The 26,729-nt window shown below is 40.2% G+C and overlaps 1 protein-coding gene across 3 annotated transcripts in view; it reads right to left on the bottom strand.

The window, feature by feature from the left end:
• Positions 1 to 1,273: 1,273 nt before the first annotated feature.
• LOC150075945 (frizzled-5-like) overlaps positions 1,274 to 26,729 on the bottom strand; it is a 161,194-nt gene continuing 135,738 nt past the window's right edge. For all 3 annotated transcript variants that reach the window (XM_090387188.1, XM_090387187.1, XM_090387189.1), the window contains one exon: positions 1,274 to 4,260. In XM_090387188.1, the coding sequence (XP_090243314.1) occupies positions 1,914 to 3,797 (1,884 nt within the window). In that variant the 5' untranslated portion in view covers positions 3,798 to 4,260 and the 3' untranslated portion in view covers positions 1,274 to 1,913. The remainder of the gene's footprint in view (positions 4,261 to 26,729) is intronic.

The raw sequence follows: 26,729 nt of genomic DNA, 5'->3' as shown, positions 1-26,729 counted from the left end.
AGGCGCGTTCAGATACCTTGAATATGACCAATTGTGTGTCAGATGCGCAACACTAACTTTCTGCCTGGTATTCATGCATTTCTATGGTAATAGAGTTAACTACGCTTTTCTTGTGTGCAGTAATGCTTCCAAGGGCTTTGAATTAATGTAATGGAGGTACTTGCTAAACATTGAAATGAATATTTCATACAATGGGGGGGCAGGGGGTGGAACTTTTTTACTTCATCAAGAATATTTTTTTCTTCTTTACATCACGTACATGCAATTCTTTGTTGGAAACTCTCCTGCAGCAATTTGAATACTCGAGATCTTTCAGAATAATATTTTGTGGTCTAAACTGTTGGAATTCATTTTAAATTTTAAAATTATGTGGTTTAATAATAAGTGCTGATTTTAAAATTAGAACACCTGGTCTAATTTTAAAAAGAGTATTTATGTTGTCTGGATTGGTCTAAACTTCGAGATTTTTAATAAAGATTGTCAACTAAATTTTAAATATTGTCGAGCTGTGATTGGTGCCCTAAACTGCTGGAATATATTTTAAATTTTAAAATTAGATGGTCTAATAATAAGTGCTCATTTTAAAATTAGACCAGGTGGTCTAATTTCAAAATGGTTATTTATATTGTCTGGATTAGTCTAAACTTCGGAATTTTTAATAAAGATTGTCAATTAAATTTTAAATATTGTCGAGCTGTGATTGGTGCCCTAAACTGTTGGAATAAATTAAAAATTTTAAAATTAGGTGGTTTAATAATAAATGCTCATTTTAAAATTAGACCATCTGGTCTAAATTTTAAAATGAGTATTTATATTGTCTGGATTGACCTAAACTAAGATTTTTAACGAAGATTGTCAACTAAATTTTAAATATAGCAGTTATAATAGGTGGCCTAAACTGCTGGAATAATTTAAAATTTTAAAATAAGTATTTATATTGACTGGATTGGTCTAAACGTCGGGATTTTTAATCAAAATGTTAACTAAATTTTGAATATTGTAGAGCTGTTATATAAATATATAATACACGCAATTTTTATATTTTTTTCAACATAAAAAATATTTTTTTTCTCTATAGAAATAAATAAGTATATAGATAATTTATTTTTTTGATTTTTAAATACTTAATTTCATTTATTATACCAATAAATTTTCATCCACTTTGCAAGCATTTTTTTTTCTTTTTTAAATTTTCTCAAAAACTACCTCTTTCCAATTTCTGAAAAACAAATATTAATTAAACACTTGATATGTAAATATATATACAAGCGTCTCAAATTTCACCCTTATTTATTTATTTGTTTCAATAATTACTATTGGTCGAGAGAAAGTGTCCACAGTCGCCATCTATCGGCAACTATATTCAAAATTTATTATTAATAAACTATGCATTGTGTCTCTTGATTTAGAAATATTTTTAAAACTCTACTGTACACATTTACATTCTTTTCTTTTTACCTTTGCTAGTGCTTCGTTCTTTATACCCCATGATAGAATGATAAATCAAGTATGGCCACGATATGTTAAAAAAAAAAAAGAGAGAAAGAAAAGAAAAAACATGCAACAATAATCTAAGGGCTACATGATATGATTAATGGTATCTACACTTGGAAACATTTTATTATGGCAGATAGAAGAGAGTGGGTGGCCGAATGGAGAGAAAGATCGCTAGACAGAGAGAGTGAGAGACAGAATTAAAAGACAATAATGCCTAGAAACAAATATGTACATTAAGATACGAATTTCCATGACGTATAGCACCAACGTAGTGCGTTCAAAGCAAATCTTTCTTTCCCTCTCTCTGTATAACCTCTTCCTTTCGTATACTCTTATACGTTCACCTGATTTAGTGAGGGTGGGAGCACCACTGTTTCACGTATCCAAGGTCTGATGACCACCAGAGGTCACTGCTGTCACACATGGGATAGTGGCAGCTGTTTGCTGTGTGGGGGAACATGGCCGACGTGACTAGCTGGACTCAAAGGTTTAAACGTCCTCGGATTATGTCCCTGGTGATCGGCGATTGTTCCCATGCCAGTTGCCACGCTACCGACGCCACCCGCCACCACAACGCCCGCCGTACCTCGTCGGCTGCTGCGAAAACACAGGCGGCCGTAGAAGCGGCGCCACGAGTCCAGAGTCTTGACGGACGAGATCCAAAAACCCGAGGTGATTCCTACAACCAGGCACATGAAGTATTTGAGCATGAACACGGAGTAGTCAGGTCGAAGGTCAGGGGCAGTGCAGGGGCAGTTCACCCGACGATCCCAGTCATCGCGGAAGTGTTGCTCGTAGATGAAGCAGCCGATGACGATGGTGGCCGGCACGGTGTACAACACGGAAAACACCCCGATTCGGATCATCAATTTCTCCAATTTGTCGGCTTTGGCCCTGGCCTGTTGTCGGATCACGTTGCGGATGCGAAAGAGGGCCACGAATCCCGCTAGAAGGAAAGAGGTGCCGAGTAGTAGGTAGACGCACAAAGGGGCGATGACGAATCCACGTAGGTGGTCGACGTTCTGGTTTCCTACTGAGCACACCCCCGCCACTGGATCACCATCGACTGCGCCCATTGCCAGGATCGCTATAGATTTCACAGTCGGCACCAGCCACGCTACCAAGTGGAAATATTGAGAGTAACCCGCTATGGCTTCGTTGCCCCATTTCAAACCGGCTGCCAGAAGCCAAGTTAATGTCAAAATGACCCACCAGAGGGAGCTGGCCATTCCAAAGAAATAAACCAGCAAGAAGACTACAGTACAAGCCGCGGGCCTGCCCGATGTATGATAACGTATGATGGGACCGTCGCATGCCACAGCTTCGTGTCCCAGACCCAAGCGGACCAGATATCCGATGGACAACATCAAGTAGCATCCAGATAGGAAGATAATTGGCCGCTCTGGATAGCGGAAGCGAGTCATGTCAATGAGAAATGTGAGAACGGTTAGACTAGCCGAGATGCAACACAACACCGCCCATAGACCAATCCAGAAGGTGGCAAACGTTCTTTCGTCCTTCGTGAAAAAAGCTCCTCTGCAAGGTCTTACGCAATTGGAGACTCCTCCCGTTTCGACTTTGTTGTAGAAGCGTCTGTCGTCACTATCGACGAGTAGGACCATGGGAAAACGACACTCGCATCCACAGTCCGTCTCTCCGAAGCCTAATCCGGGCATTCCAGCTGGTATCCCTGGGGGGTGGTGACCGCCTGGAACTAAAAGATCGGGTCTTTCTCTTCCACGATAAGGCCTCCCCCTATAACTAGGCCGTCTTTCCCTGTCGCGGCCATCTTTGACGCGGGGATATAGAGAGCCGATCTTCGAGTCGGGTTGTTCTGGTGGAGCACCTTCTTTGGCATCCATACACAGTCTCTCCTGGTCACCGTATTTTGGTAAATCCTCACAGTTCATCCTTTCGGGCCACGCAAATCCGTACTGTCTCATAATCGGGGCACATCCAGCTCGAGCTCTTTCGCAGACAGATCGACAGGCAGGCAGACGACCTTGGTAGTCTTCGATGCAGATCGGAGCGTACATTGAACACAGGAAAAACCTCAAGTCGTCCGAACATTGGATCTCTACCAAAGGCCAGAATTGATGGACTTCTAATCCGGCTTCTTCCTGAGTATCGTGATGGAACTGATTGGGCATCGACGTGTAGTTGTATCCGATTCCACGACACATGGGTATTGTGATCTCTTCGCAGCGTTCTTTTGGATTAGCGGCATTGGTCCCGTTCCACCAGATCAGCAGAGAGAACAGGAGCGGCGTGAGGTACATCATTTCGAACTTGGCATCCATCTCGAATTTTTTCCACCTTTTATTTCTGCTCGGAGAACACTTTGGAAGTGAGCGAGGCTTTGCACCACGTTGGTTTCATGGCCATCTAGTGGAGTCCGGATGAGCAGTAAGGGAAGACTAGGGAACACTAGAGGGGGTGGCGAATTACGACAATTTCAACTCACCTCTTCTTCACTTTTTGCCGAAAGCGCGTCAGTTTAAAATGTACGTTACCCTTTGACCCGTCTCACAACTTCCAGGATCCGCTGAATGGGGTGTGTACGCCCGATTGAACCATTCACGACTCCCGCTACACACTCGCTGACTGCCGCTTCCGACTACTTCCCTACTTGTCGGTGTTCCACTCATGCGCACTGTTTCGGAGAGAGACGCGCACGTCTTCCACCAATGGGAGCTCGTCGTTCGAACTGTTCGGGGCTATTGAAAGTACGCTTGTCATCGAAGTCTTTAGCACGCATCGAACCTGCGAAAGAAAGAAAGAAAGAGAAAAGGTGTCATTATCTTTTCTACTTTTATTGTTTACAATTATTAATTATTCATAAACACGCATCTTCGCCGGACGCGAGATAACACAACGCGCACAATGAACAAATATTGGCGACAACACACAGCGGCATTGAATAGATTACGATCGACGAGGGGGGGGCGAAGGGACAGGTAAAAGAGAGAGACAGAGACAGGGGGACTGCTAGAAAGGAATCGTGGGGGTGAAAGACAGATAAAGGACAGAATAGAGAGTGTATAGTATCAAGTCACGAGGGAGAGGAATGAAGAAATCGAGTCAGAGAGAGAGAAAGACAAAGAAAAATGAGAGAGAGAGACAAAGAAAACGAGATAGACAGATAGATGGAAACAGAGAGAGAGAGAGAAAATGAGACAGAAAGAGAAAATGAGATAGAGAACGATAGATAGAAACAGAGAGAGAGAGAGAGAGAGAGAGAGAGAGATGGGAAGAAAGAGAGAGAAAATGAACGACAAATAGAAACAGGGAAAAAATAAGATAGAAAGCGATAGATCGAAAAAGAGAGATAATGAGATAGAATGATAGATAGAAACAGAGAGAGAGAGAGATGGGAAGAAAGAGAGACATAAAACGACAAATGAGATAGAGGGCGATAGATAGAAACAGAGAGAGAGAGAGAGAGAAAATGAGATAGAGAGCGACAAATAAAAACAGGGAAAAAATGAGATATCGATATGCAGAAAGAGGGAGAGAGAGAAAAGAAAAGGAGATCGAGAGACAGAAAGAGAGAGAAAATGAGATAGCGACAGAGAGAGAGAGAGAGAGAGATAGCGACAGGAAGAAAGAGAGAGAAAATGAGACAGAGTGATTGATAGAAACAGAGAGAGAATGAAAGTAAATGAGACATGCAGGAGAGAGAGAGAGAGAGAGAGAGAGAGAGAAAGCAAATGAGCCGGGCAGAGAGAAAATGAGACAGACAATGATAGACAAAAAAAAAAAAAAGAGCCAGAGAAAATGAGGTAGAGACAGAGAAAGTGAAAGAGAAAGAAAAAGATAGAGAGATAGAGAAAGAGAGAAAATGAGATAGAGAAAGAGAGGATAGATAGGAGAAGAGAAAATGCTATAGAGAGTGATAGATGGAAAGAGAATGAGAGAAACTGACAGAGAAAGAAGGCAATGGATAGAGAGAAAAATAAAATAGAGAGAGAGAAAGAGAGAGGAGAATGGTACAGATAGCGAGCGATCGATAGAAAAAGAGAGAACGGTATTGATATGGAGAGAGAGAGAGAGAGAGAGAGAGAGAGAATGGTATAGATAGCCACAGATAGAAAGAGAAAATGAGATAGAGAAGGAGAGACGAGATAGAGCGATAGATGAAAGAGATAGCAATCGATGAGACAGATAGAAAGAGACAGTGTGAGAAAGTATTGGTAGAAAGCGAGAGACATACAAAAAGATATAAATATGAGAGTAAGTTGACATAAAATGAGAGACAAATAGAAAGAAATATGGTAAAATGTGTGTTGGGTGATTAAACCTACTACAAGTCATCATTATTATTATTATTATTATTATATTTATTTTTAATTATTATTTTGAAAAGATAATAGCACTGATTTGTCACTGCATACACACAAATAAGAATTTGTCCCCGAAGTTCATCGAAAGTCCTTTTTCGAGAGGGTTATGCCGCCCAGCCACTCTTCAGCTACACACTCCGTTTCAATTATCCTCACACTTTTAAAGTATTTATAGGCGGAGACCCCAACTTAAAATTCAACTCCCACTTTAATTAATTCCCTCACTCTCTCTCTCCACACTTCATTTCTTTTAGCAAAATCAGACGATGTACAGGTAGGGTAACGAGAAAGTGGATAGCAAAACTAGTCCCCGGGTCGGGAAAACACTGATGGATTTCGAAATTTCTAAAATCTTCCGATATTTAGAAACACGTAGAAACGAACGAAAAGGAAAAAGCGAAAGGAAAATCGTATTAAACGAAGTAGTTTCTGTTGCCGTTTTTCCCTTATGCTCCTCATCGGAAGACATAAGTTGTTTCATTTGTGGGAAGTAGCAGCTAAAACCCCTCTTCCTGTACAAAAATCTCATGTAAATACATTAGCACAAGTAACCCCTCTCCATCTGCCACGCTCAGTCGCTCTAATACAGGAAGTAATGATAAGAGCGAACAAGTTTCCGTGTATGGGGGGCCCGTTGTGCGCAATCCCTCAGAGCAAACGATGCATTTCAGCTTCTTCTAAGATACGGCGAAATTGAATCATTACAACAAATGTGAATTATTAATATGTAGCCACGCGTACACAGGTGGGTTTTGTGGGCGTGCGCACTGCGCACCAGCCATCATCAACACGAGTGTGTCTCTCCATTAACTAGAATTCCCTTATTACATCTGTTGTGTGACTCGGGAAGATGCCACAGATGCTCCTCTCTGAAACTACATATGCGCCTGTCAGGGCAATTCCATCTCTCCCCCCCGGTACCCACCAGACATGCGACAAAATTGACACGTTTCGAGTCCATTTTGTGTCTTATTCAGCTGTTGTCCGCAGTGCTCTCTCTCTCTGACACACAGACACCACGTTAATCGATGCTTATCGTAATTGAATAAGGCCCATTTCCACATCAAACTCGATCTCACGCTCTTGTATCGTGTGTATTCAACATCGGTACAACTTTATAGTTAGGTTAAAAACAAAAAGAAAGAAAAAAATTTTTCATCATTCGAGAAACTAAAAACATTTATTTGAACCTTCTTGCAATATATAGTAATTATAGACTTTTAATTACAGTGTACGTTTCAAGAGTAATTATACAATTTCTTCCTCAGAGCAACTGATTAAATTCACTGGACATCATGCTTATCGTAATCCAATAAGGCTCACTTCCTCATCAAAGTCGATCTCACGCTTTTGTATCATGTGTATTCAACATCGGTACAACTTTATTGTTAAGTTAAGATAAAGAAAGAAACAAAATTTATCTAATTCTTTGAGAAACTGAAAAACATTTATTTGAGCAAGGTCGATGATAGCAACCTTAATGCAATATATAGTAATTATAGATTTTTAATTACAGTGTACGTTTCAAGAGTAATTATACAATTTCTTCCTCAGCGCAACTGACTAAATTCACTGAACATCATTCTTATCGTAATCGAATAAGGCTCATTTCTACATCAAAGTCGATCTCACCCTTTTGCATCGTGCTTATTTAACATCAGTACAACTTTATTACCAAGTTAAAAATAAATAAATAAAAGAAATAAAGAATATTTATCTCATCCTTTGAGAAACTGAAATACGTTTCAAGGGTGATTATACAATTTCTTCCTCAGAGCAACTGACTGACTAAATTCACTGTACATCATGCTTATGGTAATCGAATAAGACCCACTTCTACATAAAAGTTTATCTCACGCTATTACATCGCGTGAATTCGACATCGGTACAATTTTATTGTTAAGTTAAAAGAAAGAAAGAAAGAAAATTTATCTAATTCTTTGAGAAACTGAAAAACATTTATTTGAACAAGATCGATGATAGCAACCTTAATGCAATAAATAGCAATTATAGACATTTAATTAGTGTACGTTTCAAGAGTAATTAAACAATTTCTTCCTCATAGCAACTGACTAAATTCACTGGACATCAATATGCCATTAGCCTTCTTTTTTGTGGGGAATACATCAAGGATATGGTTTATCGAACTCAGCGGCAACATCACTGAAGAAGACATTCATCTTCGCGTGATCACGCAGCGATCGAGAATATCATGAACCTGTTCCAAAATCGATTATCGATCAGACGTTTCAAGTGCAACTGGAGGAGCGCATGTAGAATGCTTATAACATTCAATAAAATATTTAGCTTCTATAAACATTGGTCAAACAGTTTTCTCTGTCTTTTGCCTTTGTTTTAATTTAACGTTTCGAAAACAATTAAGGAAACGTTCTCAGGGTCACCTCACTCCATATAAGGAGACTTGTCCATTTTTAATTGCAATTTTATGTCATTAATACATCGAATCTACTGGTAAGACGTCAAAATGTCCGGCCCTGGAGTAGAATTAATTCTTTTCAGCCAAGTTCACCACTGTGCCGGGAAAATACGGGGGCAGTTTGAAAAGTTCGTGGCCTGAGTATGAAAGGATAATGGTGCAGTGTTGTCCGAGCAGTCATCCAATAGTTGGGATGAAAAGGAATAAACCCAAAGGCAATTCATGAGGATATGGTTATATCATTGAGGGAGGATGCCTATTCTCATTCCATGGTTAAGAAGTAGGCAACAGGATTTAAAAGAGGGAGGACAGAATGGAAGATGGCCCACGCTGTGGAAGATCTGCAACGTCCATCATTCCAAATGTTCATGATCAGGTGATGAGTGACTGATGAGTGACAGTTCTGTACATTGCCAGCGTTTTGGGCATCTTGTTTGGACATCTTTGGGACCCATCGTGTTTATCAAGCAGATCCAGGAAAACTTCGTTGTACGATTTGTGACCATAGACGAGACATGGATCCACCACTTTCATCTAGAGACAAAGGAACAGTCCAAAGAGTGGAAACACCCTTCACCCCTCCAAAGAAAGCAAGTCGATACCTTCTGCTGGCAAAGTGATCGCATCGGTTGTTTGGGATGTTGATGGAGTGTTGCTAAGTTTATTTATTTATTGTATGAAGAGGTTCCTGTCAAAATTTGGCAACACCGCTGTTCAATCTACAGATAATTTAGACAATTACAATGTACCTCCTCTGTTTTTGGCCAATTGCAGGGTGGAAAGACCCTATAGAACGACAGTTCAGAGTCCAGGTTGAGGTGTCCAAATCCAGGTTAAAGTGTCTAATTCCGGGTTAAAGTGTCCAAGTCCAGGTTATAAATAACAGCCCATTTCAAAGTCCAGATCATCATCAAACCATTGCAAATCACAAATCAAATAAAGGTGAATAAGGAAATCCTCACGACATCAAGGAGTTCTTCAAGAATCTGTATCCCAGAGTCTGTAGGAACAGGGTACTCCATTGAGAAAATCCTGCACCACAAGCAGCTGGCTAGGATAGAACTGCCAGCATAAGGAGATGGAACTGTGTAATATCACAACCCAGCACAAGGAGTTGCCCGGGACAAAGTATTCAAAGTATGCAGCACCATTGCACATTCACCTATTTCCTAATTTTAAAAAAAACTGGGTAGCATCCATTTTCCCACCAATGACGTCATTGCTGTAGTGGACATTCCTGGAGGGCCAAAAAGAAAACTTTCTAGAATCAACGCAATAAGCCTCCATACTCAATCCACGAACTTTTCAAACATCCCTCGTATATTATTATAATAAAAAAAATATGAATATAAGATACCGAGTCATAATATAGTGGACAGCTCATATAGATAAGACGGTTTCTATGGCAACGAAAAAATCGACTACTACTTCATTATGATCAATATCAATTGCCACTCACTATTCCATCAGCAATCTTCGAATTGCAATGGAAAAGGAGACTGCATCTCATACCTGCTAACGACCAGTACAGACCTGCACAGACATCACCAGAGGGGATGGGATGGATGTGGGGGATAGGGAGGGGTTGAAGAGTTATGCCTCTCCCGCAATTCGGCCCGCGATACAGACGCTTGAATGATGTCTGGGGAAAAGGTAACCGGAGATTTTAACGCCTCCTGCTAACATTAGACAAGGCAGAGTGAAAAGGATTGATTGCGTGTTATTTCCAAGCCAAATGGGCAGAGAGGACTATAAAGATGGCAGTCCATGCAATAAATGGTGGGATTTGGTTTCTTGCACATTGGCAGCTCAAGTTCCGTGTGAAGTATGGAGCGAGTGGGGAACCACACGAATGGGTAGTAACGAATTTGCCCACCCTCCTTCCCTCCCTGCTCAAGATATTTCTAAAGGTGCTTTATGGTGATCGCGGTTGATATAATAACGTACAGGTAATTAAATGTTGCTCGGGTTGCGTTTCGGGGGTCTGTTAATGTCAACAGAGTAGTCTGGAGGTCAAATTATGGCTGCAAACAGACATAACAGAATGGGGTTCCTCTTGGTGGGAACTACCCCCTGAAAATAAGCGTGTATGTGCACCTGCGAAACGGAATAATTCGTCCATTAATCTCCCGCGCTGTATTGGACTGCTTACCATTCTCTTTTTAATCGTCCCCGATAATGCAACTCTTTGTGTATGGTAGAGGATGATTCTTTAAATAAACAAGCTAACCAGTGTCTTCAGTTTCTGTTCTTTCACCTACTCTTTCTTTAGGTGCATCAATGATTTTTGTTTCCATCGACTGCAGATCCTCTCCACACTTCTGCTGATGGTACGAAATCCGCCTTCTTTGATGTGGTGTCCCCAAACTAATTTAAAAAATCTTTTAATTAGTCCAAAACGATCCCTTTTTTTCATAAACTCGTTCCACTCCCCATCACACTGGCATTCGGTTTATACTGCGTGTGTTTTCTACAGATACTTCCATAGTCACCCTTCTTCTGAACTACCACCTGTAAATCTTCTTCGAAACCAATTAGAACACGAGCATCAGCAACCGAGATCCAACTTACAATGATTGAGGTTAGTCCAATGTACTGGTTTTGTTTCTGTCTGAGACTGGAGGATAACTTGGGGGGGGGGGGGGGGGTTAGTTAGCCGATCTCAGTTGGAGAGGGTAGGGTGAATACCAGGGGGATTCAAAAAAGATTTGTATTTACCCAGAAGTAGTTGTGATAGACGGTTGAAACAAACCAAAATGACAATTTTTTTTCACCTCTCAATACACTCGCAGGCCAGTTTTGTAGAAGTCCTCTTGACTATCTTTCAGACGACTCTGCAGCAGAAATCACCTTACCACCAGCTGCAAAATGTTTTCCATGAAGAAAGGATTCCAGGTCAGGAAAGAGGAAGAAATCCGAGGGTGCAAGGTTGGTGGGATAAGCAGGATGAGGAAATATTTCAAACCCACATTCGTGGGCACACCTCATTGCAGCATGCGAGGAATGAGCAGGGGCATTATCGTGGGGGAGGAGCACACCTTTTGACGACTTTCCCCGTCTTTTCGGGGCGTTGATTCTGGATTCTTCTATTGTTTTGATATTTGTTTAGTTTTGGGATCATAGTGATGGATCCAAGTTTCATCCATGATAACTAGTAATGAAAAAACTCCTTGCTTTTCCTGGCACATTAACAACATTTCATGTGCACATTGTGCCCTTTCGCTCTTCTGGTAAGGGGTCACAAGTCTGGGAGCCCATCTAACAGACATTTTACTCATATACAGCTGTTGATGGATGATGTTCTCCACAGACCCTACACTAATTTGGAGTTCTCCGTCTATTTCTTTGAGGCTAATACCGCGATCATCCAGGATTAATGCCTCAATTTTTGCAGCTCTTCCATTACAACAGTTTCCAGATGTCCTGGGGTTTCTTCATCATGCACTGAGGTTCTTCCACATTTGAACTGTTGATAATACCAATGTAACCTGGGCAGTCTTCTCCATAAACAGCGACCATTTCTTCTTGGATTGTTTGCAAACAAAAATCTTCTTTCTATCACAACTACTTCTGGTGACTACAAACTTTTTAACCCCCCCCCCATAGATACACTTACAGATACAATATGGCATAAGATGTGGTTTAAATTTGTGAATACAACATATAAGTAAATAATGCCAATGCCTACTTGCATAAATGTGGATATTGGTTGGTACCGTATATATGGGGATATACGATATATTGGTTAGCAGGGCCGGCAATAATTATCTACACCCAAGACATATGGCGCTGTTTTCGGAAGGGCAAGTGGATTTCTGAGGTTTCTTAGTTCCGATCCAGTTATTTATTTATTAAAAAGTTCTTAAACTCCTTAACTAAAAGAATCCAACCAAGTGATGTCTCAGATTTTAAAAAAATAAAACGAAGGTCACAGATCAACGAACAATAACAAAAAAACGATCCCAAATTATTTTGGAACGCGATTTCTTTTTCGCTAGTGCGGCTGACAGCTCTCCGTGGCCATATATTACGGCGTAGGTCCCCCCCCCCTACTTTTATGACCGCGATGATCTGGATCCGCGAGACAAGACATCTTTTCAAAGTACGCTGGGTCATCGACGCTCGTTACACGATGACTCTATTGTGCAGACACAGAGCACGTGCCGTGTAATTACCGGCGGGAAAAGGTAATAACAGGTTGTTCGGAGTCGGTGCGTATTGCGCAAGTGAAAACCATTTCGTTCGCCCGCACTTTGGTGCTCTTGTAATGGCCCACTACCTTTTCTGACCAAAGTGATGGGTTTTCTCTTTCGCCATCCCTAAAGTGTACTAGAAATGATCGATTCCTCCCCCTTCTGTACATCCCTTTCATAGGTCGAGTCCATCCTCAGATAAAATCGTTTGTATTTTTCTACCTCCATATGTCCCCAATGTCAAAGGACCCTTCGAACCATGTGCTCAATAATTATGAATCTCCATTAACTCCAGAATTTGTAAATTCTGTTATTCGAAGACCAATTTAATGCACAAAAGAATTCCAAAGGCCAGGTGTCGATACAAACTCAATGGGGGGTCGTTAACCCCTGTGGTTTAAATCCTTTGACCTCCACCCTCTATTTTCTTAAGCAGGAGCTACTGAGAATTTAGTAAAGTGTTTACAAGGCTGATGACCTTGGTGGGATTAGATAGAGAATGGATTGTACTTGGAAATTTTTTTTTTGTTTCAGTAGGGACAACCGGAAGGGGACTGCTGTTGGCTGCATACGTTCCCATAGAAACTGAACTTATAAACCATAACTTCCTCTAGGTCAAAGCGGACCGAAAAGAAAAATATCAAAATATCTAAATTTAATTGTTACTTCAACTATAACGCCCCATTAAAATAAAATAAAAGTAATACATATACATTTTATTTAAATATTTTATTTTAATGTAATTTTATTTTAATGTATAGTGTTCACCTATTTGAATAAATTGTTAGGCTTTAGTTTTAATTCCAATCATTTTAAATTTTAAGAACATAATTATTTTGGTAAAACTGCAGAACACGGTGTGCACTACAGCGTAACATAACATAACATAACCTTTTTTTGACTAGCCTGCTTGAATCTGTCCTGAATTGGTAGCGTAAACTAACCTAACCTTTTTTTCACACAATAAAAAAAGCTGATAGTCTAGAGTGCACACCCTGTTTTGAAGTTTAACCAAAATAATTACACGTACATTTTACTTGCTTAGTTTTTCCACTGGTTTATATTATTTTTTACCATTCGAAACTCCATTATCCTTTCCCCCCCCCAAAATTCAAGCGGCCATCTTTTTTTTAAATTAGATTGTGCGACTATGTCCCACAATTCTTTACACAGTTATCAATTGATGTTGTTGTTGTTGTTGTAGGGTTTGAGGAACATTAGCGACTGAGGCCATATTGCTCCGTGTTTACTGTCTGTGGTCGACTTGCTGCGCTGGATGAAAAACCACAATTTCCGTGAGAAAAACTATGCTACCCTCACCTGAGACCGACTAACTCAGCCACGTTGTGCAAAAGGCCCACAAACCAACTGTACTACCCACGAGAGCATCTATTCGATAAGTAAATGGGTAAACTAATTTTTGGTTCAAATATTTGAAGGCGTATAAACCTTTAAAATAATATTATTTGGCAATCAGCATTTTTAAATAGTTTAGTACAAACATAGAACAAATCGGCTAAACTTCAGAACAGGGTACCACTCCAGTGAAAAAAGTTTAGGTTATGTTCCGTCACTAATTCGGGACGGATTCAAGCAATTAATGACAGTCTGGAGTTGTACCATGTTCTAAAATTTACCTATAATTCTGCTGCTAATATACATTACCGCACGTGCACACACACACGGCCAATTTGTATTTATCATTCATATGAAAACATGCAAAAGAAATAGTGGCACCTGAATACGATTGCATTTATATTCTAGAGTAAACAGGATTCATAATCTCAAGCACTTATTCCAAATTATATTTAGCATACCTCCTTTTCTTACTATATCACGTGACAATTCAAATAAATCATACTTAATAATATTTTAAATTTTAAGCAATAAGAAGACAGCAAGGAACCACGGGATATCAAAAATTAATCCAACTATTAGGACAAATTCAGATTCAATCCTTCTATACAAGTATTAGAACAAATAAATTCTATCCAAGTATGAATTAGGACAGAATGAATTGGTCTTAATACTAGGATGATATGCTTAAAGGCAGCTTTAGATTAATTGGTTTCACTAAAATGTCTGCCTATGGTTACCTCAAGAATTAATACCTAAACGACATATTAACAGCTTACCTGAGAGGTGTTACATTAAGAGCGATGAGGGGGCACATTCCTGAGCAACAGACGGTGATGTTAATACGATACAATCCAGAAGTGATAAGCATCCAACCACCAACCAACGCAAACTCATCTTTGTTATGTACCGGAGTTAGCACCACACACCACCTTAGAGAATGCTCGACTGGCGTCGATCACCGCATGGAGAGCGAGAAAAGGGAGCCTAAGCGGTCACGTGACGACGAGGGGATACAAGAGGGGTGGTTGGGAGAGAGAGAGAGAATAAGGAGTGGAAATAAATTGTGCTTTCCGCGAAGCCAGAAATAGATTCAACCGCTGGGCACTACGATGCGTTTCAACACCTTTGGATGAGATGCAGAGGTACCGATTGTCATGAAGAGTTTCAACTCCTTGAGGAAGGATAGGGAGGCCGGGGGAGGGGGAAATGGACGTTGGTACGAGTGAGTGGACTAAAATAGAACTGTCAAGCTTGTCAAACTGTGTAGGCCCCCAGAAAAATCTTTTGTTGATTTAACCAATTGCCACTGGCTTTCACTGACAACCATAAAAGGGGCATTCTCGCCTGCCCAGTGTGAAGCCCAGTGAACGCACAATGGGCCAACCGAAGCAGGATGAACTAGTGCCAATAACACCAGGGGGTCCGTAGCTTCTTGTCTCTCCCTCCACCCCACCTGGAACAGGCACCATTGCTTAAAATCGCCTCCCCCTTCATAGACATGTTTACCAATGTACCCTAGACGCATTTCTTGGCAGCTTTCCAAGCGCGAAAACCCCTTTCTATTGGATATAATAAGGGGATCCGCCCTCCCTAATTGAATCTTAGACATCGCTGGGTAGCAATGTAAATCTTTGTATTGTTTGCCCCTTCGGCCTCTGGCCATTCCACTTTCTTGCCAGTCCATCAAGTTTTCTTGGTTAATACACCTGGGGAAGTGGAAGTGGGAGGGGGGGGGGTATTTATTCTTAATACATCCTCACGGATGGTTAAAGAAGTGACAGGTGAGCTTGTTAAACGTGCGAGGTTAGATTATCCGTTTATGTACTGAAAAATCGCTTTGTTTACTTAAGTATTTTGGAATGCAGCAGTGCCATCTTTAGGCCGAAATGTGAAACGGTTATTCGTAGTAGGGGGGAGGAGAGATTAGGGCACAGAAATATTTCCAGTCACGATCTGGTAAACATTTCTTCGCTGTCAACTTTCATTAATATTAGCTTTTCATGCGGTATCATGACGTGTTGATTTTGCTGTGTGGGATGTTTTTGTTTATTTTTTAATGGCTGGCGCAATACCAGCGCCCTCTATGTATACCTCCTTATGTTCAAGTGATGCTTAGTCATTGGTGTTAGAATATTTAAAAGTCATGTAAGACATTCTAATTCACTCAGAAAGGAATGGTATGGTGAGATGAGTGTTGCAGAAGTGGTCCAAAGTTCGAATGGGCTTTGTCGATTAGTTTACCAGTAATCAGAGAAAGCTGACGCTACTATAATCCGATAACCCTGGAAGCAATTTACGTCTACAAGTATGCTTCTTTGGCAGCTGACCAACATCGAAACGTTTACCACTGTGTAAAGAAAAAAAAAAACAGTGAAAAAAAAGAAAAGAAAAAAACAAATTCTGCTGCTCCCACTTCTCTTCTAAAAGATAAAACTAAAAATTGAGTTCACTGTGTTGAATCTGCTTTTAAAAAGTTTCATATGATGCATTTTACCACTTCTAGGAAAGCGTAAACAACGCTGTCCCCATGAACAAGGGTTACTGTAGAATCCTAATGAAAGGGAAAAATACGTAAAAGGCCTGCAACAACTGAAAGACAGAACTATACAAATTGCAAACGATGAAGGATGAACAATAACAGTTACTGAATGACAGTTGTTGTTGGAGTAGGTTTTTAGGTGTTCTCTGGTCGATTTTCTGTTTACTGGATTAAAAACCCGAGTTTCCGGAAGGAAAAAACCATTCTGCCTTCACCTGAGACCAACTAACTCGACCACGTTGTGTAAAAGGCCCATAAAAATTCTCCCGTCATCGACGGGACTCGAACTCAGGTCTTTTCCATCCGGTGTGGGGGAAGACTGCGATTCTACTAACCCACGAGGGACCTTGCATGACAGGATTGTAAAGGCAAAATTAACAGACAATCAAACACCACTAATAGAAACGGAACAGTGGTAGGCAATAGACACATTAGCAAAACTAACAAATATCGACATTGAGCAATAAAAGGTTTTCAATGGCGAAGTCAGCCTAGGGACAAGGGATATGTGCCCCAGGTCGACTTCGTGAATTTTTGTCCCTCTAACCTCTGGAAGTCAGGTTTTTCATCCATCAAAACAAATATACTGACTATGGATAAACATACAGGGGATAAACAAAATAACAGAAAACATCTGTGATAAGAGTTACAGGTATGCACTAATTTCTACGTGGAACAGATTCAGATAAATCTTGAACTGTCTTAAGAGGAATGAATATTGGACCATTCTTCATGGAAGAACGTTACATGCTCCTTGAGAGATGAAGGTGGAAACTGCTTCTCAAGCTCCTCTCCAAATATGCCCACAATGGCTCAATAACGTTTAAGTCTGGTGATTGTTCAGGCCCTGGGAGATGCTTAGCCTATTTCCAACTCCTCAAACCAAGATTGGACACATCTGGCTGTGTGTATATTTGAGCATTATCATCTTGAAACATGGCATCGTTTGTGGGAAACAATGGGATGAACTTGGTCACTCAGAATATCAAGTAATCAGTGGCAGTAAATCGCCCGTTCAAGATGATGACAGGGCTTAAAGAATACCAAGACATTGCTGACAAAATCATTGTTGATCCTCCTCCTCCTCCTCCATGTTTTACGGTTGGCACAAGACACCAGGATGATGTGATTCCTTTGGCATTCGCCAAATGTAAATCGCCCGTTCAAGCTCTCCCTGGTGTTCGAAAAAGCGTGAATAACCTGAACAATAACCGATGATTCGTCTGAAAATATGACATATTTCCAATTATCAAGTGTCCTCTTTCTAGCATTACCATCAGTAATGAGTGGCTTGGCAATACAGGATCTGCCATAAATTTCAGCTTGCCGAACTGCTTTACTAGAAACTGGATTGCTGAGACTCACATTAAGTTCTGCAGTTGTGTTTGTGGTAGTAGTGTCATGTTTTCGGGTTACAATCCTCTTCGGGGCCTGGCAGTTTCAGTTAGCTTCGATTTTCTGCTAATTTTATTTTTCCATACTTGGTGAATGCAGCGATCACTTTCGATTTGCTCTAGATACATTAAACAAATCAGCAGTTTTACTCACCAATGCCCCTGCTAAAAGTGCATCAACAATTTGACCTTTCGGAAATCAGACAGGGCAGTCATTTTATTTATACATCATACAGCTATTACAAACGCTACTACATTCATATGAGATGTTTCCATTATTTTGTTCACCCTCTGTATCTATTAATGCGTAAAATCTGTCACTGGTTACTAAGGTCACGAGGCGTCAGTGTCTCGCGTTGGTTCGCCTGTTTTCAGGGATGAAAATCCGATTTTTCATCCTTCGAAAATTATAAAAAAAAAGGAAAGCCATGCAATCTTCACTCAGTGGTAGTTAGCAGACAGCAATTACATCAAATATGTCTTAATTGGTTCCACTGTGGTAGCTGCAAACTTTGGTTACAGAATATTGTGTTGTGAGCAAACAGGAAATACTCCTTTGCCTAGATGTGCAGCTGCAGAAGCAAAATAAATTTTAAAATTGTATTTATGAGTTTGTGTCACTGTCCTATTGATCTACGTCAACCAAATCACAAAATACAAGAGTGATCCAATCCTTGCCCGACCCCGTTTTATAACTGAAGAAAAGAAAAAAACAAAAACAAAACGCTTCCGTTGATAGGAACCTAACAGAACTTTAGTCAAATGACAGACTCCTAATAAATGCTGAAAGACAGAATGAATTCTTTTTTCTGTAGATCAATAGTGATGACATCTCTGAGATGCGTTAAGGTTCATGTTGGCGCCTTCTCCTGAAGAAGAATAAATGTACAGTTCTAACTGTAAGTAAGACTAATGGAGTCTACTTTTGACTTCTTTCAAAATGGTGAAATACTGGTGTAAAAAAAAGGGACAAACACAGAGACGAGAATAAATTTTCAAATAAATAAATATTCATAATTTATGAGAAAAATCTTTGCTTTCGGTCTGACCCAATCAGCAAAGCCACGCGTAGCTTGTTACAAAGTGGGAGTCGCGTAAAAAGATAACATTCTTGGAAATTCTGTTTCGCGTTTATCGCTTCCACTATTGATTTCGAGACAACCATCACTGTGAAAATGTTACAGAGATTCCGTGTGGATGATTCTTTGAGGTAGAACGATTAATGATGATCGTTATCTCACTCTAACTACAAGAAATCATAAAGACTTCACCTGACAGGAACCCGCTTCACAGTTTCTGGATTTACACGATGTCTTACTTATATCAAGGCATCCGTCTAAAGATAGCAACATGAGGATGATGGTTCTTTATGCACGACGACCGACCGTCTGTATGCCCTTAGCGCTTTGCCGCTTGAATTGGTACCGTCAAGGAGTCGATGGGACCTGGGAGCAATGGGCTAGGATATTGATACCTCCAGTACTAATTAACAGTTTGGTTTTCAGCAAGAGAAGTCGATGCCAATATGTCTTGCTGCCCACGGATATCACATGCTTGTTGGGGTACGTTTCCATCGGTTATCGGAGAGAAAATTTGGTCACTCGTGAACTCATTTTCATAACTTAATAATTTCAGAGCTTTCGTGGGTAGCATAGTTGGTAGGATTGCCATCCTTCCCACACCGGGTGGAAAAGACTTCAGTTCGAGTCCCATCGATGACGGGAGGAATTTTTACAGACCTTTGTAACAACGTGGCTGAGTTGGTCGATCTCAGGACAGGGTCGCATGGATTTTTCTCTCGGAAACTCGGGATTTTTGTCCAGCAAACAGAAAATCTACTTCAGAACAAGCAATTCACAGACAATATACACGGAGCAACACTGACCTTATTTGCCGATGCTCTTAAAACCCAACAATAACCAACCACCCTTTCCCTGTATTTCTCAAGTAAATTGGTATTATCCTGAAACAGACCACTAAATTCCGAATCAACCCTACTTGGAATTCAGCGGGTGTCCAGTGATTTCCAGGTGAAAGGTAATCAAGAAATAAACTATTGTGGGAAACAGCAGAGGAGAGTGGGTGGTTTTCTAATACATTCAATATTTAGCATCGGCTTTCTAATACGATCATAACATTGCAGGGTGCAGTAGATCTGATACAAAATTCGGGTACTCCCTGGATGACACCATGACACCACCTACAGATACTTTGTCTTAGCAAGGATCCTTCGCTTCGTGAGGTTCTCGCCACACTGTTTGCCTACCATCAGTGCAACACAAAGTGTATCGTGATTCCTCTGACCACACGAGTTTCTTCTTTTGTTCCACTGTCCAATCGCGATGTTCTCGGCACCAATGCAAGAGGATTTTTCTGCTTTTCTCTGAAATAGGTGACTTCCGAATAGGCAGGCGACTGCTATTGCCCAATTTCTTTAATTACGTAAGAAACTAAGAAAACACCAACTGAAAGTTATCAGGTTTTACGTCAAGTTTATGTGGAAGATACTATATGAAGAGCTCCCATGTTTGAATCTCATAAAAGATTTTTAGAAGGAAGAGAGAATGTGGAAGTCGATGAATGACCAGGCAGTCCGATATCCATGATAACTGATGAAAATGTGGACCGGGTAAGGAAACTGATTAGAAGTGATTCTTGTTTATGCATTAGAATGGTAGCATATTGGTTTTTTTTTTTTTTTTTGTAGTTCATACGTCATAATCCATTAATACCTATAACTAATCCGTCGATTGGTTCTTAATTCAGTTATCGGATTCAATGCCCATGGACAGTTGGTCCGCAATTTAGGTATAAATTGAGGACTAACACACTCGCCCACATACTCTCTAAATTTAGTAAAAGTTATTCGAGGAACGAGGACACACACACTTGGTGACTCATAAAGATAAAGATAAAGTGAGTTGGGCACTTTATCTGAACTCTTCGCATGCAAGCATACATAAAGGATTTCATAACATGTGGGGCGTATTTTCAAAATTGATTCAAGATTCTGCTGGAACAGGCTTCCATCTGTTGCTGTGGAAGTGGATAGTTGGAATAAATTCAAGGAAGAACTATACAAACAAGAAGAAAGCAAGCTTATATATCATCATCAAAAAATAAAAAACCACACACAATTCACTCATTCGTATCCTCCAAGAATTTGTCCAGTTCTTCCTTGAATTTATTCAACCCATCCACTGTCACAACAACAGATGGAAGTTTGTTCCAACAATCACCCACCCGCTGGCTGAAGTCAAGGTTCCGCACATCTATCCTGCAACCATCCTTCCTTAATTTGAATTTATGCCCCCTCATGGGTGTAGTCTCAGCAAGTGGAAGAATACCACCAATTCACCTTACTCAATCCATTCAAGACTTTAAACACCTCAATCAGATCTCCCCACAGATATCTAGTCTCGCGTCGCTGCAATCTGTAGAACTGAAGCCTTTCTAGGTAAGAGCTCCCTTTTGTTCCTTTCACCAATCTGATTGCCCTTCTCTGCACCCGTTCCAGCAGTTCTACATCCTTCATAAAGTGAGGTCTCCAGACCTGTATGCAATACTCAAGATGTGTACCCAAAATTCCTGTATACATTTGACAAAAAACCATGAGCTATCCTGGCAGCCTGTCTGCATTGCTCAGAGAACTTCATATCCGACTGCACAATTATCCCCAGATATTTTTCATTTTCCACTACCCGGAGTGTAGTGGAAACGTACCACACAGTTGGTACGTTACTCTGGGGTTACTGCTACCCATATGCAGTACTTTACATTTGTCAATATTAAACTTCAGTTGCCATTTTCTTCCCATCCACCTAACGTTTCTAGATCCTGTTGCAGCAGCAATCTGCCATTCCTGTCATTAATCACCCTGCAAACCTTTGTATTATCTGCACACTTAGACATTAAGCCTGATATACCTTCATCAATATCATTGATAAATATTGAAAACATCAATGGACCCAGAACTGAACACTGGGGACTCCACTAATAACATTAGTCCACAAAGAGCAGTTCCCATCGATAACCACTCTCTGTCTTCTTCCACTCAACCATCCCTTTATCTATAGCAGTAACTTGCCCTTAATGCCACAGTGCTCCAGTTTGTACATTATTTTTTTGCATCCACCATCCAGTTCCTTGGTCACTACATCATAATAACCTATCAGATTGGTTAGACAAGACAAATCAATGATAAACCCTTGACAAATCAATCCTGTGATTGCAGTATAATTGCATGCCTGTCCAAATGGTCCTGCATTAGTTCTTTAACCAGTAATTCCATTATTTTTCTTGGAACAGACGTTAAGCTAACAGTGAACTCGGATTTCTTTTTTTGTTGGTGATGCTGGATAAGCTTGCTTTCTTCTATCATTTTAGACTATCAGTACTCAAAAGCAATGAAATAAAGTTTATATAAACACATGCCCGAAATCACTCTGTTTCCGAATCACATTCTATTTTGTGTTGTAACAACAATTATCCACCTCACCCTTTAAAGGAAGGGCTCAAAATGTCCACCTTGTGCTTGAAAATATGCGCATGCCTGAACATGCCTCTCTAACAAGTAAAAGAACAAGACTGTCTGACGAATTCAAAAATTCCAGTTATTGTTCGGATTTGCTGGCATCCTTGTTCTACGCATTGAGAAGATATTCAACATTTTCGTGTAAACGATGGACACAACAGGTAAAAATCGAGTGGATTCAAGTCTGGGGAAGGAACCAGAGGGTCATGCTACGGTCCTCTACAGCCTACCATTTAATGTTGGAATGCATAAACTACATACAATGGATAGCAAGATGGACTTCATCTAGTAAAGCGTAAATCATTTCTTAAAAATTCGGAAATGGATTCTACAATTAATCTTCCAGTGGTGATTAAGCAGTTGGCAACAATTCCAGTCAATACATTTAATATAAACTGCTGCCTTGACTGTATGATGGCATGCGAATTCTCTTCTGTCCAGCAAGGCGTGTTGGGAATCATGTCATTTCTTGTAAAGAAAACATTAGAAAACAACGCGGAAGATAAGAAAAGAAGATTTCAATTGTAGGAACCAACTAAATATACCTTCTGGAGTTGTTAACTCAGCTTCAGTAAGGCCGTGCAATCTTTGAATGTGATATATACCGATAAAGTGGTAAAATTCTTCGCACAGTTATGTGTCTTATGCCCTTTGCTGCTGTTATCCTTCGGATGCTGTCACCAGGATTTTCCTCCATGAGATTCTACCACCCGAAACTCGCTCGTTGAATGATCCTGTAACAGAAGACGCTCGTCTATTCTTGCAAGCTCATACATAAAATGCATGGACTTCGATTCTGACTTCAGCAATGTGCTACCTACCCACGAGGGCTGAAAACAAGGGAGCGTCACAGCAACCCTTGATGGTTACATAGGAGAAAGATGAGTGTACAGTTGCGTTAACAAATAAATGAAGTATTTATTAGCGTCACGTAGAATCGAACACGCAATATGCGACATATATGAGATATGTCTCGCTGGAGTGTTTGAGTTTCTTACACCACTGCGCAAACTCAGACGTACTGGGATTTCTAGTAAACCATTTCTCTGACCTACTTAGTAGCTGCGTTTGAAAGAAAAGGGAAGACCACAATGCGAAGTTAGTGGAATAAAAAAAAAAGGGAAAAGTCTCGAAGAAGGTTTCAAAAAAGAAAGCAAACCTCTTCAGAATACACAACTATACGTTGTCTGGCATCCAGCTTACAATAAGAGTTTGGCTTGCTCTTTGCAAAAGACGTTTGAGAAATTACAGTGGCTAGACGTGCTGATGAGCGTTCGCTGGGCGCGTCGAAGGCATTTTAAACGAGCTTCGATTCTTTAGTTGTGCTCTGAGCCTGGACTAGACTAGACTATATGATCCCACCCATATTCGTGGGACGCTATTTTTGCTCATACACTTGATAATCCTTTAAAACTGTCAGCAGAGTTCGACGTCTTGGGAAGGATAAATCATCCGCATTAATTCAAAAAGAAATTACTCCGCTTTGGCCTTCTCTTTACGTGTGTCTAGAAAGGGAAGAGGAGAAAACAACAACCAGAGGGAAGAGGAGGAGGAGGACGCAGATTATTCTAATAAAAGAGTTTTAACGCGCGTGGAAAAATTGCATTAGAAACATTATCATTTGTTAGTTTGCATTGTATCTAAACAGACAGCACTATACAACTATTTAAGATGTCGAATTTAAAAGAGAGAGGAGAGAGAGAGAGAGGGGGGGGGGATGTTCCCGTAGGGTATTAGGAGCATCAGCGACTAAGGCCATATTGCTCCGTACGTATTGTCTGTAAATTGCGTGTGTTCTGAGGTCGATTTTCTGTTTTGGTGGATGAAAAACTCTGGAGAAAACACCATGCTATCCTCGCCTGAGACTGACTAACTCAGCCACGTTGTGAAAAAGGCCATAAAAATTCCTCCCTTCATTGACGGGACTCGAACTCAGGTCTTTTCAACCCGGTGCGGGGAGGAAGGCAATTCTGCCAAATGTGCTACTCAGGAAGGCGGAGGAGGGTGAGGGGAGAGAAAGAAAGAGAAAGGAAGAAAAAAAAAAGAAGAGCGATTGAGAGAATAAGATAGACAGATATATAAAGACAGAGAGAATAACATAGAGAAAAAAGAGAACAAATAGAGATGGAGCTATGAAGACAGAGAAAGAAAAGAACAATAAGAAACACAGAATAAGATAGCTAGATAAAGACAGAAAACAAGATAGAGAGATAAGGACAGAAAACAAGATAGAGAGAGATAAAGATAGAGAATAAGATATGCAGACAAATAAAGATAGAGAATAAGATAGACAGATAAAGATAGAGAAGACAGACAGATAGAAAAAGAGAGAAGGGGAAAAGAGAGATAGAGACAGGAAGAAAGAGAAAAGGAAAAGACAATAAGAGAGAGAGAGAAAAGAAGAGAGGTTGTGATAGAAAGAGTAAAGAAGAAAGAGAGATAGAAATAGTAAAAGGAGATGGAGACAAGCAGAGAAAAGAAAATGACAATAAGAGAGAGAATAAGATAGACAGACAAATAAAGTTAGAGGAAAAAAGAGAGATAGAGTGGAGAAAGAGAAAATAAAAATACATAAGAGAGAGCAAAAGATAGACAGACAAATAAAGACAGAAAATAAGATAGGTAGAGAGAGATAGTGATAGAAATAGTAAAGAAGAAAGAGAGATGGAGACAAGCAGAGAAAAGAAAATGATAATAAGAGAGAGAATAAGATAGACAGACAAATAAAGTTAGAGCAAAAAAGAGAGATAGAGTGGAGAAAGAGAAAATAAAAATACATAAGAGAGAGCAAAAGAGAGCAAAGAGAAAATAAAAATGATACACAAATAAAGACAGAAAATAAGATAGAGAGAGGGAGAGAATAAGAGAGAAAGAGAAGGAGAGAAAAGAAGAAAGTGAGATACAGACAGAAAGAGAAAAGAAAAAGAGGGAGAATAAGACAGACAGATAGATAAAGACGGAAAATAAGACAGAGAGAGAGAAAATACAAACAGAAACACTGAAGCAGAAATAAAGAAAACAGAAAAGAAAGAGAAAATCTGAGAGAGAACACAAACAGAAAAACAGAAAATAAGGTGAATATTTTGAGGAAGCAAGAAATAAACAGAGGGTGAGAGAGCCACAAAAAAAAAAATAATAATAATAAAAAAATAAAATAATAATAATAATAAAGGGAAAAACCGGCAACACAGAAGGCAAATATTCGCATCCGTAGATAGCAACGCTGCAAATTTATAAGACCTTCAGCCTACTAACACCAGCGAGGCTACAAGTAAGCAATTTACCTGTGTGCGTGTATTCGCTACAGCCGGCCCCCAAACTCTTTCCGTAGCTCACACTTTTATTCTGCTGGATGAATGCCAGAAAAGCGCAATGTAACAGATAGATAGAGAAAGAGCGCAGAAAACAGTTACGATCTACCGTGAAGGACCCGCAGATCCGGGACCGCTCTCTGCAGCCAGTAAATATCGACTGGACCGCTGGCCTGGGTATGAACAAATGCCCAGCAAAAACAGAAACAATGAACACAAATAGTTCAAATCACGAGTTTCGAACTGTTTTCACCCTTGAAGATGACTGGAAATGTTTGCAGCATACTTCAGGGGGCAAGTGTCCCTAACTCACTCGCGTTTATCATTAAAATAAAGATGGTCAGACAGACACCAAAAGGAGATACCGACAGACAAATACACTGGTGTACAAAAAGTCAGGTAACGAGTTCAAAAAATAAATTTGTGTTTATAAAAATAAATTTTGCAGGATTCGGCTACCGTGTACTTTAATACGCGTTCTTGGTTCTAAACAGAAAATGCTTCTTTAGTTGTATCCCTACAGGGAGAGCTCACTTTTGTGGGTTGCAAAGTGTCCACACCACATGTTTGTATAAGGATCTGCGCAAACATCTGGTATTTAAGTCTTTGAAAAGTCTGAGTAATCGAAGTAAGGGGGTTATCTTTTTTCTTTCGTAGGTGGCAGCACAGACTAGAGAACCTGCACTTAAAGAAGGGTAGTTGTAGGCCGCATAAGAAAGTTTTCTTTCAGCCAAAGAAGTATTAACTGTTCGAATGGTTTGCCTACTAATCTTGAAAAACTAAAGAACTTGTGTTTGGTTGGATCACACATTAAAAACGAACCAATAATCGACTTCCATAGGGTTTGCTAAGCCATTGAATACTGAATGTAATGATGCATATTTTGTGATTTTGCATGAGTAACAGCAAGTTCGCATGGAGGTCTGTCAGGACCTGCATCGGACGGTTATAAGATTGTGAGGTCCTGCACAGGGTGATAACGGCGGATGAGACATGGTTTCATAATTTCGACCCAAAGAGTAAGCAACAGAGCTCTGTTGCTCTTTGGAATTATTCAAGGAATGATTTACCAGCATGTTGGGTCACATCATACAACTGTTACGGGACCTTACTACAGAAGCG

Source organism: Mastigoproctus giganteus, chromosome 13, assembly GCF_048544385.1.
Source record: "Mastigoproctus giganteus isolate SK-2022 chromosome 13, ASM4854438v1, whole genome shotgun sequence".
NCBI classification, from domain to species: domain Eukaryota; kingdom Metazoa; phylum Arthropoda; class Arachnida; order Uropygi; family Thelyphonidae; genus Mastigoproctus; species Mastigoproctus giganteus.
Note: the sequence above shows the minus strand (reverse complement) of the source record. Positions and strands in the feature narration are given on the sequence as shown.